The sequence below is a fragment of the Aristolochia californica genome, unplaced genomic scaffold, assembly GCF_029961685.1.
Source record: "Aristolochia californica isolate CCGP_79_NKW_82.1479 unplaced genomic scaffold, dmAriCali1.0.hap1 SCAF_2, whole genome shotgun sequence".
Taxonomy (NCBI): Eukaryota; Viridiplantae; Streptophyta; class Magnoliopsida; order Piperales; family Aristolochiaceae; genus Aristolochia; species Aristolochia californica.
The window spans coordinates 42634864-42653196 of NW_027181881.1; the positions used below are offsets into that span (position 1 = coordinate 42634864).

The 18333-nt window shown below is 35.8% G+C and overlaps 2 protein-coding genes across 2 annotated transcripts; one reads left to right on the top strand and one right to left on the bottom strand.

Moving 5' to 3' along the window:
* Positions 1 to 958: 958 nt before the first annotated feature.
* LOC137956131 (dol-P-Man:Man(5)GlcNAc(2)-PP-Dol alpha-1,3-mannosyltransferase) lies at positions 959 to 7797 on the bottom strand. The gene is made up of 13 exons (XM_068803482.1): positions 7646 to 7797; positions 7525 to 7559; positions 7300 to 7437; positions 6652 to 6720; positions 6134 to 6291; positions 5972 to 6038; positions 5423 to 5476; positions 3545 to 3633; positions 2557 to 2673; positions 2152 to 2261; positions 1954 to 2032; positions 1574 to 1630; positions 959 to 1459 (listed from the first exon to the last, which is right to left on the bottom strand). Exons 1-13 carry the CDS (start codon positions 7779 to 7781, stop codon positions 1291 to 1293), a joined length of 1278 nt encoding a protein of 425 aa, XP_068659583.1. The 5' UTR covers positions 7782 to 7797; the 3' UTR covers positions 959 to 1290.
* Positions 7798 to 9811: 2014 nt separating this feature from the next.
* LOC137955364 (translocator protein homolog) lies at positions 9812 to 10270 on the top strand. The gene has a single exon (XM_068802272.1). It carries the CDS (start codon positions 9812 to 9814, stop codon positions 10268 to 10270), a length of 459 nt encoding a protein of 152 aa, XP_068658373.1.
* The last annotated feature ends 8063 nt before the right edge of the window (positions 10271 to 18333 follow it).

Below are 18333 nucleotides of genomic sequence, written 5' to 3' on the forward strand. Positions count from 1 at the left end.
CTAAGTCCAACAGAGGTTTTGCCATCTTAGAATTGAATCTTCTGGACCTCTTGTTCTAAGAAATCTTTCCATTTGCCTCATCATCTGCTCCGGCTTCAACAGGCCCTGAACTCCTACTGTTCTTTTTTCCTTTTTAGAATGTCGGCAGCTGCCTTGGTGAAGATGGTAAGAATCCAAAAAGCATCCACTTTGTTTGTTTAAATGGGTCGATTCTTTTAACTTTTGCTCATCTTCTGAGACCGAGCTTTCTTCTTTTCAATCATTCCCGTACTAATTCATTGATCGATGTTTTTCGACACCATTATCGAATCTTTAAAAGATTTTATGCTTAGTCCTCTTCTACTCGCCTCAAATCTGGCCACCGAATTAGCATATATCCGAATCATATTCCGAAGTCCAAATAAAAAAACCCCAAATTCTTCCCATAATTTAGAGAGATGTAGATATCACCCTTACCCAGATGATTCGGACAGCGAAATTTCTCTTTCCGACATTGTGCCAATTCCTGTTTTGAATTGCCATGGACCTGTTTCATAACTTTCAACTGAGCAGCAGATCGGATGCGACTGACAGAACTGACGTTAATAGCTGATCTAATTATTAATGCATGCATTCGATTATCGCAGAAATATTCCACCATAGCAGACCAGAATATCGGGCCTGAATTTGAAGAGGACCAGGATCTCGAGAGGATACTCTGTTTGTTCTTACGAAAAAAAATTTATGGGTAAGGGATCCCATCAATCAGCTTTTATATTTCTTGGTTCGGGAAGGGACCTCATACACAACTCTGAAAACAATAAGAAAATCACGTCCAGAGGAAGCAGAAGACAGCCACAGCTGCCGACTCTGCAGTATCCACAAAATCAAACCTGAAAACGGCTCAACACCCAAAAAATATACGAAATATCCAACTTCAGTCAAAATATAAGACAAGAATATGGAGTAATGAATTGAACGAGTCTTTTCATTTCATAATGAACAATTTCATCAAATAACAAGCTCCATTAACACTAACTAGTAAACTTCATTACTTTAGGCAATTTGTCAACTTCTAATCAGAGGCTTATTTCTCTTTTTTCTTATATATTAATCCAAATGGGCTTCAGCCGGCTTCAGACACACCTCACGACGTGGGGAGATGGATGATCAGATAAAATCCAGATACAGTGTCTTGGCCACCCCTGGGTGGAGGTAAGAACCTGTGAAAGCTGTTTATAATCTCTTGCTTGTGTTGATGAAGAAAAGATTCTGGCCACCTTGTTGTACTACGATCTGACAAAGGGTAGGTCATTCATCTTTCTTGAGAGGTTTTCCACTATCTACATATGGGCACTCAGAAGGGGCAAACCAGAGCCCCAATAATATAGTAAGATGGATACAGAAAAGCAAGAAGGATGAATACACGTTTGAGGGATAGATGTTCCAGCAAAGTTCCACCCCCGCAAACAAAATTAGTCTGCACAGTAGAGAAAAACGAACAGCAGGTATTATTTAAGCTTTGGGCAGAATAGAACTTGCAGCAATCTTGGTAAATCTAAGAATAGTTAGCTAATACTAATAAGCACCATACCGTATTGGAGTTGGAAAACGTGTTTTCCACAAAAGAAACGGCAGACTGTGAAAGTACCTGACAATGGAAATTTGGTTGAAAATATTTCATTAGAACAGCTACAGAACAACTTCCAACGTATTCACAGGACAACTCCTAGTTGACTGTTTAAAATGATAATAAAAGATCATATTGGTTTTTTCCTAATGTATGCTGGTTAAAACAAGTACTGTGCAAGAAAATGATGATAGTGACCATTCTATGCTGGATGAATGCTGCATTTAGCTCCATTCACTGCACAAAATTTTGGATGGAAGCATTCAACTTTACATCATCTATGACATTTCCCCACCTACACTGCTAATTTAAAAAGGGAAAGCAGTACTTTTGAGAAAGGTTACCATGAATAGAACTGATAATGAAGAGATCTGGCAAAGATGATTCCAATGAAGTTCCCAACAAACATGAGAGTTACAATATCTGAATTAATTGCAACACCAAATTTAGTCATCAGTTGCAAGAAAACTAAACAAATGAATTGAAAACAGGCAAGAAGTTGTCAACTTGTAGATGGTAAAGCTCTCAGATAGCTCACTTACGGTTGACATTGAGAACCTTGGCCTCATAAGCCAAAAATTGAGCAGAAGAAGAGGCCAGTTTTCCAGAAAAAATACGAGAACTCAAGAACCTGAAAATTCCCCCTTCATGTCTGCAATGATCCACCATTATGAGAACATACTTTCAACATGAACCAAAAGTTAATGGTAGAAAACCTTCCACTATAATCACAACAGTAATCACTCGGCATTGCTGGATTACTCACATAAAAATACATTTATAACTGAAGTAAAAATGAATTATAAAACAGAAGAAGCATTCCTACTAAGTGAAACTCAGTTATGTAGGCAAAGGCAAGTTCCATTTTAAGTCTAGACCACAAAATAGCAAATAAGATGCAGTAAATCTATAAAATAAGACTTATAAATATATAAAACAAGACTTACTTGCACCACTTGTAATGAGAAAATGCTGTGAGAATCACAAGATGAAGAATGAGTAAAATAATCGCAAATTCTTTAGATACAAATATCTCTTCACGGACGAATTTGAAGTTCACTGACCTGATCCAAAAATATGAACACTTAAAATCAACTAAAATAACTCATCACGAAGGTTATAAACAAGAAAATATGTCTAAGGAAAACTTAAGAGAACTACTTCAGCATTTTTATTTCACATTACAAGAACGATCAAGTATTAGGGCCCAAATTCTGAACGTTCTTGGGGTCCACAGTGTCACAATTCTTCGAGGTGATGATTTTTACATCACAAAGTCTATTGATTTTATTCTAGTCTGCACAAAGCAGCAACATTTGAGCAATCAGAAGCACGTTCCATACAAATAGTATCTGTAGGGTCATACTAGTGAGACCAGTAGCAAAGGTCCCAACGTGGATGCCATCACCCAAAAAACTATTTTTTAAAAGAAAAAGTATGTATATATTAACAAAAAGAATTACAAAGAAACTGGGAGCAAATCCCTAACAACAAGAGATTGAAAGGTTGCTCCTGACTTGGCGAGCACATCTGCAACCGAGTTAGCTATCATCCAAAAAGCTGAAAAATCATATAACATCAACCATGAACTTTGTTTGGAATCTGGAATACATCTAATGCCTAAAATTTGGATAAAATAGAGGCAGATCTGACCATTTTTTTCCGAATGGTGCATAGCATTTGTTGATAAATACAACTTTATTGTTCACTACTGAAAAACATACATCAAACAGAAACCAAATGAGGAGGATAACTTCAAAAACCACACATAATAAGGCAGGTCATGGCTCAGACAGCCTATAAGGGAGGATTTTCTGTCTATGGTGAGGTTCAATGATTAGCAAGTTTTGCCTTAAAAAAACTGCACATTAGATGTCCTAAAATATCACCTAATTATGCAGAAAACCTACTGAAGCTCTGAATTTGAGGAAGCACCAGAAATGGATGAAGACACGACCAAGATTAAAGGCCCTTGATATATAGCTGATTGGATGTGATAACAAAAATGGCAGTGCCAAAAAGATCTGCACAAATGCAAAAGTCAATGGAATTAGAAATCGTAACAGTATAACTATAATCAAGTCAGGACACCCAGCAATAAATCCATATATTTTCTACGTTTTTTGTTTACTGAAGAAATGTTTTGTATCTAAAAAGCTTAGAGATTTACCACTTCATTTTATACTAGATCTAATCACCCATCTACTGGAATATCATATTAAAGTACCAATGTACCCCAGTCATTTTGAAAAATACCCACACACCCTGATGAAAAATATGCACATCCTCTAGGAGGTGTAACAGCTTTTCAGGGTGCTGATTCTGACCCCTTAATGTAAAAAAATAACAGTTTCTAAAATGGGCCTTAGATTCATCATTTTCTAACTGTTAAAGACATAAAAGAGTTGCAGTGTCGAAGACTTATAGTTCAACAACAAGTCTCAGTGTATTTATAGAAAAGGTTTAGATTCAGCTTATTAACAAGCAGAAGTCAGAATATCACTATGTTTCCTAGCCCATGTCAGTTTCTGATTTAAAAATCTCATACTCATAAAGTCAGAAGTATAGTTTTATGAGACCAATTTAAAAAAGTTCTTTCTGGCAAAAGCTTGTTAGATGAGGTCATGTCTTCTATCTTGACTCCTAAGAATAGCATGTACTGACAAAAGTTTGTCATCTAGGGTCTTTCTGCTGCTCAGCTCACTGCAGTAGTCACATGAAAAGAACTGATTCAAGCTAGGTCTTTCCTCCACTCTACCCAAAAAAAATTCACTATTTCTCTGGTTAAATCTTGCTGAAAAGCTGAAAGGAGCGTCTGAGGTTCACTAGGCAAATTTCAGAAACAAGTAACAATGACCATACAATTAAGAAACGCTGGAGCCAAAATGTCTAACTTTAAAAGTTCAGAGAAAAAAAAAAAAGAGAAATCAATTTAGAAAAATCTCTAAAATGGACCTTAAGGAAGACATTGAGTTTTTCTCACTCACAAATTCTTTCCATTGGTATGGACATGGGAGTGTGAATTTGCGTAGCCTAACCTCTCTAACATCGCAAAAACTCTCACCCAAAGTTTTCTCTCTTATATTTTTTCCTCAATTTAGTGCATTTAAGATAAATGGAAGTGGTTAAGCAAATAAATTATTAAATGATTAAAAAATAAGCCATTGTTGTTGTTAAAATTGGGTCCAAGACCCTATCCCAAAATGACTAGCCAACTTAGGAAACCTCTTTACCAACTAATAAACTCAAGATCTTTGTACTCACTAATCTATGTGGGACTATTTCTTAACACTCCCCCTCACGTGTAGACCCTCTTTTGTAGCTCTACAAGTGGATAATTTAGGAGTAGGCAGTTTAGGTGTAGGCCCTCTTTTGTGGCTCAACAAGTGGATAGTTTTAGGTGTAGGCCCTTTTTTGTGGCTCTACAAGTAGATAGTTTAGGTGTAGGCCCACATATGAGTACCTGCTCTGATACCATGTTAAAATTGGGTCCAAGGCCCTATCCCAAAATGACTAGCCAACTTAGGAAACCTCTTTACCAACTAATAAACTCAAGATCTTTGTACTCACTAATCTATGTGGGACTATTCCTTAATAGTTGTCTTCACTTTCTTCATTTTCCCTTTAATTCCTTACTCTTGTGTATTTTACTATCTACAAGTAGTTTTTTAGACATCAGACTGGTAAATTGGGTCTGTTTGAAATTTCTGGTTATAGAGGTAATTATGCTATACTCGAGCAGCATGTAAGTAACTAGTTTTTATTAGCAAAGGAGCTGGCTCTTGAAAAGTTCAAGGAAAAAAAACTCCAAACCTGAACTGAAGCTGCAGCTAATAAAGCGGATATCACCCCACCAATACGCATTCCCTGTAAATGTGATGTACAAGAAAATTTAAATGTCAGTGAATTCAATCTTATACCATTGAAGAAATGCTATTTAAAGGATCTTGTCTAGGTGAAGAGCATGGGCGCATTTCTACTAATGCAAATGCACATAGCAATACTGTGCCAATGTCCAACACCTGATAGTCCATGTGTACAAAAACTGGTGATTTGATTGCAAACTTTGGTTCACCAGGATTATCCAGTTTGTTAAAGACCATATCCAGGCATAGTTTACTGTATTGCCGTCTAGTACCATATTCAGTATCCAAAAATCCAATATTGGTCAGTACAAAGCTCTCGTCAGTATGCAGACCATGTTGATCTCTTCAAAGTAAAAAACATACTACCAAATATGGGATGCACTGATTCATCTTGGCAATACAGCAAACCATGGATTTGAACAGCTTCAACATGTATTGCATATATTGTTGAAGTGTCTCCTCTTCCACATCATGGCCTTAAAAGAACCAAATGTACCTTCAACATGAGTAGTAACAGTGACGGCGCATAAAGCAGCACATTCATCTTGATAGACACAGCTCCACTATATGCAAGAAATATAAATAGAAACATTATCAAGAAAAAAAAAATGAATTTCATTTAAAAACATCCCAGTCGGAGTGAGAGATTTTGTCACACCTGAAAATAATCAAGGCCAAATGCCATTTTTCACTCAGAAGAAATGCTAATGAGGCATGGAGCAGAGTTGTCGCAAAACAGTCATTGAAGAGACGAAGCACAAAGATGGAATGAACCCTTTTTGACAAGCACAGCAAGCAAAAGGCCCACCATGGAAGCTGCAAAAACCTGACAGATTAACACAAGAAAATCTGAAAGGGAAGATGAAAAGCAACAAGTCTGAACTTGACAGCAGCCTGAAGAACGGCATAGAAATCAAAACGTCATCTGATAACATATGAAAATTTTTAAAGACTAGAGAATCGAGCAGTCTAGAAAATGACAACACCCAGTAGAAGGGCTTAGAAATCAAAATGCCACTTGATATCATGTAGCAGTTCTGAAAGAAAGGGTAAAGTTTGAAGCTTAAACAGTAAGACAAACTATCCTTAAGAACCAGACATCCATCAGGATACACAGTTTTCTACCAAAATAAAAGGAAATTTCTATCAGTAAACTTGTGATAGGGGGGTTCATACCACATTTGTCTTAACATAGACAAAGAAGACGATCCCCAGATTTATAACATACAGAATGCCAAAAATAATCTGCAAAGTCACATTTAAACAAGTCATGAAATGCTCCCATTATGAGAAAAAATATATCTATAAAATGAGGTCAAACTTAAGAATCCAAACGAATGATTCATGTATAAGTTCAATTTGATGGGTTTCTCTACCATAGTTATGCAGTATACCCATACAAAATTAAGAATTAAAATGATTGGAAGCAAAGCACAAGCTGGGAATCGACAACATGGAACTCATAGTATTTTAAAACTCTATATCAAACTATTTGAAGTAAAGAATTTGTCTAAAGGAAGAACAAAGATTTTCTTTATTTTTCATTTCTTTTTGCACTGTTCCTGCTGACACAATGGACAGAATCAGATAGCAGGCGGACCGCAGGCAGCCCATTCAGTCTGGACTTTGTTACCAACTTTTGTAATTAATCAAATGTGAACCCTTTTAACCAGTAACCAAGTTCATAATTCCGATACACAATGAGAAAACAAATGAAGTAATATGTAATATATAAGTTAAATCAAGAAGGGGCAACTTCCGTATCATAACAGGCAAACCTTTTTCAAAAAATAAAACATAATCGCAGTTATTTCGTGCTATTACCTGAGCAGGATACACTTCTCCTCCAGTGATAAACTGAATAGCTGAGTAAACATACAGAAATCCAGCTGGATATACCAGAGGACCGGTATCTCCTTCCAAGTTCTCATAATCCCTTTCTCCTCCTAGAAATCCACTGACCTGTCCTTCATGAACCCCATTTAGACCTCATGGAAAAACACCTTTTGTCAACAAATAAATAACCAAAGCAACGTAAAAACACATCACCTGTGACATATATGCATCCCAATCTATTTTGGTGTCTGATAAATAAGAAAAAAAAAACTCAATTATCAAGAAGGATATATGTTGAAGTAAATCGACGAGGTCACATTCGGATTCTTCTTACATGGCACAAACGATATGACAAGGAAGGTGAGAATTGCATCTGCTACAAGCAAGGCGCCAGCAACGGCTACCCTTTTAGATATTCTGTAGCGGAGCGCGGGTTGCAACAGTGTTTCGGCCGCCATTGTTTTGACCATGGGGAGGATAGCAACACGGTGAGGCAACAGGAACGGCATTTAAGTGTTAGTATTAGGGGTGGTAAAGGGTTTTCTCCCCGTTCCGTCGCCGCCCGATCGGTATAAACTATACAAGGAGCACTCCGTTTCCATTTAGCCACCCGTTTACCCGTGAATAAACGGGTAATCGGGTAAATGGGTAAATAAACTAATAGTCTCCTACTTCGTGCCCATCAATATGCACACATTATATAAATATTAAAATTTTAACAATTTAAATAAAATTATGATTTTAATTAATTTAATTTTTTATTTACAAATTAAATCGGTGATTTCTATAAATATAAATAATTTATTTTTTATCTAATCAGTAATTTCTTTGAAGTCATCAAAATCAGGCTGAGCCGACCTCAATCAATAAAGTCACTTATAAAATCCTTTATGATTTTATGTGAATTTTTTTCCCATTTTACGCTCGACTCTTCGTTATAAGTCATATGGGTAAAAACGGGTAAATGATTATGGAACACTTGTAATTTACCTTCATTTCGTTTAATAAACAAAAGTATGAGTAATTAGGAAATATTACCTGAATTGATATATAAGTAGAGGTTTTTTTTTGTATCTATTTTATAGTTTGATGGGTATCTATTTATTGCCATCCTAAGTAGAATGTATATGTGATTGGTAGAAGGGTTAATTACTTATAGAAATTGTTCAATTTAGGATCCTTTTTCCAATATTCCGAGCAAGAGAAATAAGAAAGAAAAAGAAGAAAATGGCAGAAGAGCTCTCGGGTAGAGAGAAGAAAAAAATAAAGAGAAAAACAGGTATGTGCCAAGCAAAGAGAGAGATAGAGATTAACTCAATAATTAGATGTGTAAATTGATTAATTCTTAATTACAATACCTCTATTTATAGTAGATGAAGAGATAGAGTCCTTATACAATTAGTCTTTCCATCTCCTAATTACATTCCAACTCTAACTCTCTAAGATAAGTCTATTCAAAATAATCTACTAGAAGACTAAAACTATTTCTTCAATCTCGTGAATATAAGGGAGGAGGCCAACTTGTGGCCATATCCTTGTGGGTCCCTCATGATCTTCCAGCTTATCTTGATAAGGTTGTCAACTCATGAGATATTTGTGGGTCCCACTTGATCTTTAAGTTTTTTAACTCATTTTAGCTTGTGCTAGCTTGGGTGAGGACTCTTATTGGTGTCCCACGTCCTCAAGGTAGGTCCCACCAGTTCAAACATCATGGTGGGTCCCACATTGTAACATAAATGAATCTTAAAAATGAGTTTATTACTCTAATCTTATAAACTATTTTTTTTCAATAATTTAGATAATCTTAGGTCTTGTTACTTTTCAAAAAAAATAATGAAAAGATATTTGTAATATAAATACATTTACAGGAACTATTAGTGCCTCATATTTCCTAGAAACACTTTTATAGTTGGAAATTCTTACTAGGAAAATCATATAAACTTTACAGGTAAGATTTTTCAACCAAGATGGACTACAAAACCATATAGAATGTTTTTGAATAAGTATTTGATAATTTATGTTGTAATACTTTTCAACACTATGTATTTTTTAAGACAAATTTGTATTTGTCGTTTTATTTTATTATTTTTTATTAAATATGGCAATTGATTATTAATTTTTATTTATTTTCCTGAAAATGCATTAATCTTAGATTGAGTCGACCAAATCCAATTAGCATTGATGGGAGACTCCTCGCCACGTGTGCTCTCCGCAGAAAACCAAATCCAACCGCCTTCTTCCTCCTCCATCACAAGAACCGTTCCTTAAATCAAGCCATAATTTCTTATGGTCGACACCATCTCTCTCCCCTTCCGCTTCTCCTCTTCCTGCAGCTTCCTTAAAACTTCTGGGTCTCTCTTTTTCCAGAATTTAATCTTCTGAACGTACAGCTTGTTGTAATTACGATAATTTCCAGACAATGCAAAGGCCCCTCAGAACCGAGAATGCCGACACCATCCACAGCAGCATTAACATGGGCAAGAGGACGAAGAAGTACGCAATGGCGCGGCGCGGCCTCAGATCCTTAGGCATTGCCATTGCCGTCCCACTCGGTCTCACCGTCGTCACCATCAACCTCTTCGGTTCCGGCCACAAGTATCAGGGCATCGCCAAGCCGTTCTGGTTTCCGCCCCTCTGGGTTTTCCACCTCTCTTCCCTCTCCACTTCCTGTCTCATGAGCCTCTCCGCCTGGCTCGTCTGGGCAGAGGGCGGCTTCCACCAGCAGTCCGCCGCCTTGCCTCTCTTCCTCGCCCAGTTCCTGCTCAGCCAGATGTGGACGCCCATCGTGTTCCGCTCCGGCGCGAAGGGCGTCGGCCTCGCCGTCTGCCTCTCGCTCTTCATGGCCCTGTACGGCTGCTCGAAAACTTTCAAGCGAGTGAACCCCATTGCCGGGGACCTCGTCAAGCCCTGCCTTGCATGGGCGGGATTCCTGGGTTTGATGAACTTCAAGCTTCTCTGAAGCTCTGATTTTTTTGTAACTAAGTTTGCGAGCTAGATTTGTTGTTGTGTACAGTACTACTCTCAATCTACTCTGGTTCTTTTCGTTCCGTTTTGTATCATCAAGAATGACATATCTCCTAATACCAACAAAAAAACAAAAAAAAGGAGAAGTTAATGTATTGACACTAGGGAAAACCTGGGATCATGCAATTTTAAGAATAAAAACCAAAAAAATGAAAATGTTCACTTACTATTATCTTTAAATTAAAATTTTAAATTTTATATAAAGGAAAAATACAAATATTAATACCACTTTGATGTGATTTTAATTTACTTGAAATAATAAGTTTAATCTTATATACAAAGAAGAACCAGTCTCTCCATATTTATATATGTTGGTATTAGTTTGTATATTTTAGCAGTGGCAACAAAAGTAATTCCCTTACATACCCATCTAAAATAAAATATTTTAAAAAATACCGACGTCATCAAAATATTTCTAAAACTACCTAACTTTGACCAGTCAAATGCCTATGTGTGCAGTCAAAAGTGACACGTAAGCTTTGACTGCTTATGTGTCACCACGTCATCAATTCAGTAAATACAAATCGACACGTCGTCTGCCACGTCATTATTTGACCACATAAGCTGCCACATCATTATTGGACATTTATCTCTGGGAAAAGTAATAAATTTTATGTCTCAAAGCCTAAAAATTATTTTAGAGTTTAAAAATACAATTTATTTGTATAATTTTTATCACATCATTTAAAAAAGAATAAATTATTAAAAATATATATTAGTTAATTAAAAATCTTAAAACACCTTTTATTATCAATTAAAAATATTTATTAACTAAAAAATATGAAAATTTTACTTGAATTTAAAAATAAATGTACCGGTACACTTTTTATTATTTTATATTTAAAATAATAAGTTATAAAAAATCTTACTCTTACCATTTTAACACCTTTTTATTATCGATTTAAAAAATATTTTAATAAAAATTTTTGAAAATTTTAGTTTTGAGTTTAAAAATCAAACTTATCAATACATTTTTTTTCAAATTTATTATTACCTTATATTTAAAATAATTAAAAAAAAATAAATCTATAATTAATTAAAAAATCTTACTCTTACTAATTTAAAGTATTTTATTATCGATTTAAATATTTTTTATTTTTTAATTGAGAGGGGAGCGTCGAGGGCAAGGTTTGAGGCCGAGCGGTGGGGAGCGGCGGCAGCAGGAACTACGAGAGGGGAGAGAAGAGGAGAAGAGACCGAGGTTGAGCGACGGCAGCGAGAGGAGAGAGGGCGAGGCCAAGCGGCAGTGAGAGGGCGAGAGGAGAGGGGGAAAGAGGAGAGGAGAGGAGGTCGAGGCCAAGCGACGACAGCGAGAGGAGAGAGGGCAAGGCCAGAGGAGGCCGAGGCCGAGTGGTGGCGAGAGGAGAGGAGAGGAGAGGAGGCCGACCGACGGCGAGAGGAGAGGAGAGGAGAAAAATGAGAGGGGACACATAAGGCATTTAAAATAACTTATTCTGAAAAACAATGCGGTGGAATATGGTGAGGATTATTTAATTTTTTTCATTTAATGACATGGCAGCTTATGTGGTAGATGACGTGTCGATCTATATTTACTGCGCTGATGATGTGGTGACACATAAGCAATCAAAGTTGGGTAGTTTTAGAAATATTTTGATGACGTCGGTATTTTTGAAAATATTTTATTTTAAATGGGTATTTAAAGGAAATTCCCTACATATATTGGTATTAGCTTGTATCTTTTATCAATGTCAACAAAAGTAATTCTCACTGGTGCGATTATTTTATATAAGTTGGTATTAGTTTGTGTAATAGAAAAATAAAGGAATTACTCATGTGATTATTCTCACTAATTAAAATTATTTTATATAACGGAAAAATAAAAATAACATTAATTCCTCTTTGATGTGATTTTAATTTACTTGAAATAATAAGTTTAAACATATATACGAAAAAGAACCCGTCTCTCCACATTTATATATTTTGGTATTAGTTAGAATATTTTAGCAGTGGCAACCAGAATAATTTCCACTCCTCTATTCCCAGTACTCGGTTCTCTACATTTACATATATTGGTATTAGGTTGTATCTTTTTATCAATGTCAACAAAAGTAATTCTCACTCGTGTTCTTATATGATGCATGAGAATTTTAAGGAGAATCTTGTTAATTTATAGTTTATTCATTGGATGGCCTTCCCAAGAATACTTGCTCTACTTTTTTCGGCCTTATTTGTCATACTTTGTCCAATCCAACTATCATATTGTAAAGAATATGGCTTACATAAAGCTAAACATAAGCTATATTAAGACACAATAAACATGAAAGCCAACCTATCTTCAACACTTCAACAAAGTTCCATAGACTCCACCTTTGTAGTAATATCACTCACATAGTCTTCCATGACCTTGTTGCGATGTATAATTAGTGTTTTTTAATTAAGTACTACCCAAATAAAAGAGAAACATATAATAAAATTATACAAATAGCCTCATGAAACAACAATAAGGACCTTGTTGAGATGAATAAGTGTACTAAAATGTATCCTTTTTGAAACATTCAAGAAATGGATATTAAAGAAACAAGAAAATAAGTTTGTCTAACTTGTCAATAGCCAGGTCTATTGATTCAAGTGAGCCATTTAGAGGCTCTACATTTTTTATTAGTAGTTTGTGTCAGCAATTCCAGCCTAGTTCTAGCAATTCCTTTGGGAGCATTTCTTTCACTACTTACAATCCTTCTTTTGAGAGGCAATGTAATTTCCACACCAAGATAAGCTAAGACCTAGGTATTAATAGATTGTTCCAAGTCAAGCGAGCATTTCCATGGAGAGGATCTTACTTGACCTTTGAAATTCATCTTCTGAGGTGAGACAACACTTCCACTCCAAACTAAGTTGAGATTAAGAGATTAGTAGGTTGTGGCCAGTTAGGAGCTTACATTTGCACTCTAAATAAGTTTGCTTGCTTTCTGCTTCTTGTCTAAGGATGACTTGTTTCTCACACAATATAAACATATAATTATTTCTATCCATCAAAAGCAAGAGTCCTTTATCGCCCAATATGGAGGTCCTACATTGAAGAAAGGAGAGGATATTTCTAAAAAGAGATTCAAACAGTTTTGCTGATATCCATAAATAGAAAACTAAAAGATATAAGCTCACATATTAAAACAATCCATGTAAATCATATTCACAATCAGATCTTTCATACAATCCATGACATCCTAGCACCAAGAAAACAACGTCAAGGAAATGACCAAGTCAACAAATAGTTTGCTGGTATTGGTTTATATTTCATTGGCATACTCATATTTTACCTGAATTGCAAGAGTTTGCTTAAATGCAAAAATATCCATCATAGGTGGATGAATAGCTATTCAAGCTTTTGGAACCCAAAAACTACTATCTACCAATTTTATAGCTTGCAGATGATATATTATTGTCATGTTAAGGGCAACATGAAGGAATTTTGAACATACTTCCAACATGGCTTTTGAGTTTTTCAACATTGATATCCCTTTATGAAAATATCAGATTGAGAAACAATTTATTGGATTAGAAACTAAACACACAAATCTTTCTTTAGACATATAATTTTTCATATAAAGTTTCGTTCTCGTTGGCATAAAATGTCTTGAAGTACGAAGCATTCTTCTATCACTCAAACCTTTGTTCCTTTAGATGTCGATTTTTCATTGTAGAAAACTCCAATTGATAAAATTCCTTTTGATTTGGAAAATAGACTCAAAATAATTTTCATAAATATAAAATTTGTACTATGCAAATAGTATTATGGAGGTGAAGATGTAAGGAAAAGGGATACTTGGATTGAAAAATATCAAAGAGGAAGAAAAATAAATACACAAACCTAAACTAGTAGAGATGACAAATAAGAAAAATATTGCATTATCTCTGTGGGTTAACTAAGTCAACTTACAGAACCTGATATGATATAATATTGAATTTCTAGATAAGAGAAATAGATCATTGGCTTATTGTTAACCAAGTACAATAAACTTCTACTGATAATAGATGAAACAAGTAAAAGCAAATTACATTTAAACTAAAGTCCCAATTACACCCATAATAGAATCTCTAATCATAACTAAAGTAAAAACTATTGCCTTAATTTCCATCGAGTCTCATGTTTATTAGTCAAATTACCAATAAATTAATGGCTTTGTCACTTTTCACCTCTCTTATTGTGTTTTTCAGGACAACCAAACCAAGTGGGTGATTGGTGTTAGCCATGAAAGAGGAGGTCTTTATTTTTTTGATGTAGCACTTATTTCAACAATGCATACTTAATTAAATCATGTTTTTCAATGGCATAGTCGGTTGGGATATCCTTCCTTGAGTACATTACAATCATTAGTTCTTTCATTGAAGTCAATTTCAAATTACCATGTGTAGTTTGTGAGTTAACCAAGCATCATCGGAGTTCCTTTCCTTCTCGATATGAGAAAGTTAGGTTTATCATTTTTTCTTTAGTTTATTCGAATGTATGGGAACTAATTCAAGTTTTTAGTATTACTCAATCAAAGTACTTTATGATTTTTGTGGATGACTGTACTCAGGTAACTTGGTTATTTTAATGAAAGATCGATATGAAGTGTTTACTCTCTTCGAATCCTTTTATTATATGATTGAAACTCAATTCTAAAAGAAAATTCAGGTCTTTCTTTTTTATAGTTCCAATTAATTTCAACACTTCTGTTACAAAAAAAAAAAGAAATTTATTATAGGTTGCTCATGCTTGTTTTATTTTCCATAAATGTCCTTCAATCTTACTAGCCGTATGTTGTGTTGACTACTTGCTATCTTATTAACCACATGCCCTCAAGTATTTTTTTTTGTCATAAAACCTTTTTCTCTTTAATTTTACCAACACAACATCTCTTTCTCATTCCAACTCGAGCTTTTAGGTGTGTATGTTTTGTTCATAACTTGTTGCAGCCAAAATAAACTTAACCCAAATCCTTGTAGTGTATTTTTTGGGGGCATTCAAAAACTCAAAAAGGGTATGTGTGCTATAGGCCTTCATTGCATAAGACTTTTGTTTCTACTTATATGACCTTATTTGAAGAACACCAATTATATTATAAGGCTCCTCCTCGTCCAAAGATTGAGAAATCTATAGGGATGCCTCAACAAATTGAGCCATTGGACCAACTTATTTTCCAGCTGCCAAAGTAGCCATCACATCTTCCCTTCTCACCATTGGCCAGCTATTCACCTGTTCCATTAGTTGATTCTAAGGTTAGCGATTCTAATACTCCCTATTCTCCTATTGTTTTTGTTCCTCCTTTTGATACTCATCCCATAGCTATTCAGAAAGAGCCTTGGTCATGTGTTCCTTTCAAGGTCGCCACCTCCCATCCAATGTCTAATTTTATTTCTACTCACCCAACTCTCATTAAACTATTGCACATTTATTATTGCCAAGTCTTTCGTGTTTATTCCCAAGGATCATGTTATGACTTTGAATCACCCAGGATGGAGAGATGCCATGGAAGAAGATATGATAACCATGTATCGTAATCATACATAGGACTTGACTTCTTTGCCAAGGACAAAATTTTGTCTAGGGCAATTTTAGGTTAAATAGACAGCTCCCCAACATTCAAAAGAACTAGAATTTATGGCTAGATATAACACTTTTATCACTTAGCAAAAATAGGGGAACTTTAAGTCCAAAAAATTATGAAAAATATAGATTAGTTCACATTTTTGTTGTTGAACATATTATTATATCATTTACACATAGACCTACAACATTCAGATTTGGGCTTGACATTTTGGAAATTTGAATGCTTGTGAGAAGCGGTCAACTCCTTTGCTAAGGCTCGACTCCTTATTAAAAAAATTTCTTGCTTCCATAAGATAATGCACTCGATTCCTTTCTTCTCTAGGTGGTATTCTACTATGTTGGAAGATGGGCCAAAGCCCACACGTCCAAGTGTGTGGAAGATAGGCTAAAGCCCATAAGACCAAGGAAGATCCACACATCCAAGAGTTGTAGGAGATGGGCTCAAGCCCATAGACCAAGGATAAGGCCCACAGGCCCACACGTGCTGGCATGGTGGTAAATAAAGGGTCATCTCATAAATATGGTATTGATGCAATTAGGTTAAGTTCCAATGGCATAATTATAATCTTGTAGTTTATTCATCTATAAATTGAGCCTCAGGGTGAGGGTTAGGACGCAGGTCCATAACCTTTTTCTTCCTCCTATTTTTCTCCCAACATTTCGTCTCTCCTTTTTTCCATGAGCTAAATCCATGGAATCTTGAAAAATCAACATGGTAGTAGAGCATTGATTTTTATGATTCGTATCTATGGTTTTTTAGAATCCCAATTATTTTTTTTCCTTTATCTTTATGCCTCATGCCCTTGTTTTTGCTTGTAGTAAGAATTTTTTTGCTCATTCATTCCTCGTGCCCTTATTTATTTTCGTCTAATAACACCAACAAGGCAGGAGGAATCATCAATTTATTGCAAGAATCATGATGATGTGTTACAGAAAAAGGATGTCAAAACCTCCTTACAACACCTCAAACTATAAATAATGGAGGACTTCAGATCTGTTGCTGGATGTTTCTTCAGTTTAATCACCTCAGACAAGCCCTTTCTTGACGCCTCCTCCGACTCCCAAGATCGCACAACAGATTCCCATATTCTATCAGTCAGGTTCTACTTCTCAAGACCAGTCTTCATCGATTCTGAACAATCCTTCTCTCGTGGCATCAAGTAAACTTGCTCTAGTCCAAGTAAGGAGCTAAGCATAGGCAAAGAAGCACGATGTCCCACCTTCGCTAGAAGAACATAAGAATGAAGAAGAATGTCTGAAAATAAATGTAAAAAAAATGTCGATGACAATGACCAAAAGGGTGTCAATTTATTGTCTAAATCTGCTTTAAAAATTCACCATCTCCTGCAAATTTTAATCGGGCTAGGCATTTTGGACGATCTCCTCTTCCACCAATGGCGAGACCAGCACCTTCGTTTCCTTATCCTAGAATTCTCCTCACCAGTGGATTTTACTCTCACGGAATTACTTCGATAGTCACATATGTTCGGTGATACCTGTTTGGGTGGCCCCACCAATGAGGCGTCCATCATATCATATTGCAACAAAGCATTCAGAAGTTGCTAGACTTGGTAGAGAAATTTGGTTGATTGATTTTCGGATGCTTTGGCATTTCTATTGGCATCCTATCTTTCTTCTCTGGTTGGAATTTTTGTTCTTCACTAGCCTTTCCATTATCCAGCTAGATCAAATTTCCAAGAAAAGAAACATGGTGTCGACAACATGGTATCATCACTAGTAAATATCATGCATCGTTGGTAACATAAACTTTATCTTTGGTCAAAAACTTTCCTTCGCTAGTTTTTGCCTCTCCGATAATATTTTTTCTCTTGTTGTTGTTTCTTTTTCCGAAAAATTCTCTGGCCCATCAACTCCAGAATTTTCTCTCTGGTCTTATGCTTAATTCCTAGTGTTGTTTCTTATTTCATAAAATTTCTCTGCTGCATCATTGCTATTGTTTTTTTAGAAGCTAATCTTCCGTTGCCTCTTCTAATCTTATTTTCGGGTGTCTATGGCTCCTCAGATTGATTTTCCAGTCATTGCGCTAGCTTCATTGCATTTTCTAGAGGAGGAAGACCCGACTATTCCTAGTTCTTGCTGGATCATCACCGACAACCGTGATGATCCCTCTCTACTGTCTTGCTCTATTCGGTAGTGGGGAAGACAACGACATGTTGCCGAATTAAAATTTTCCATGTTAGGAAACATTTTTTAATCGACCGCGATTCAACCCAACTCGGACCAAACCTTGTCGGGTCAACCTAGCGAACCAGCAACCCGAACGTTGCTTACTGCCTCTGTTCTGCTCAGGTTAACTCAATGAGCCGAGTCGGTCCAACCCAACTCAGACCGAGTCAACTTGATTCAGCTCACTTGCTTATTGCCTTTGTTATACGGGTCTGGGTGTTGAGTTTTGTACCTATTTCTTCAGCAACTCGACTATATTGGTC

Coding starts and splice junctions, on each gene's coding strand:
- LOC137956131 (XM_068803482.1), bottom strand. CDS start 7,781: ATGGTCAAAACAATGGCGGCCGAAACACTGTTGCAACCCGCGCTCCGC. Junction 6,292..6,651: donor TCTATGTTAAGACAAATGTG/GTATGAACCCCC, acceptor AGGTTTTTGCAG/CTTCCATGGTGGGCCTTTTG. Junction 1,631..1,953: donor CATTATCAGTTCTATTCATG/GTAACCTTTCTC, acceptor TTCCATTGTCAG/GTACTTTCACAGTCTGCCGT.
- LOC137955364 (XM_068802272.1), top strand. CDS start 9,812: ATGGCGCGGCGCGGCCTCAGATCCTTAGGCATTGCCATTGCCGTCCCA.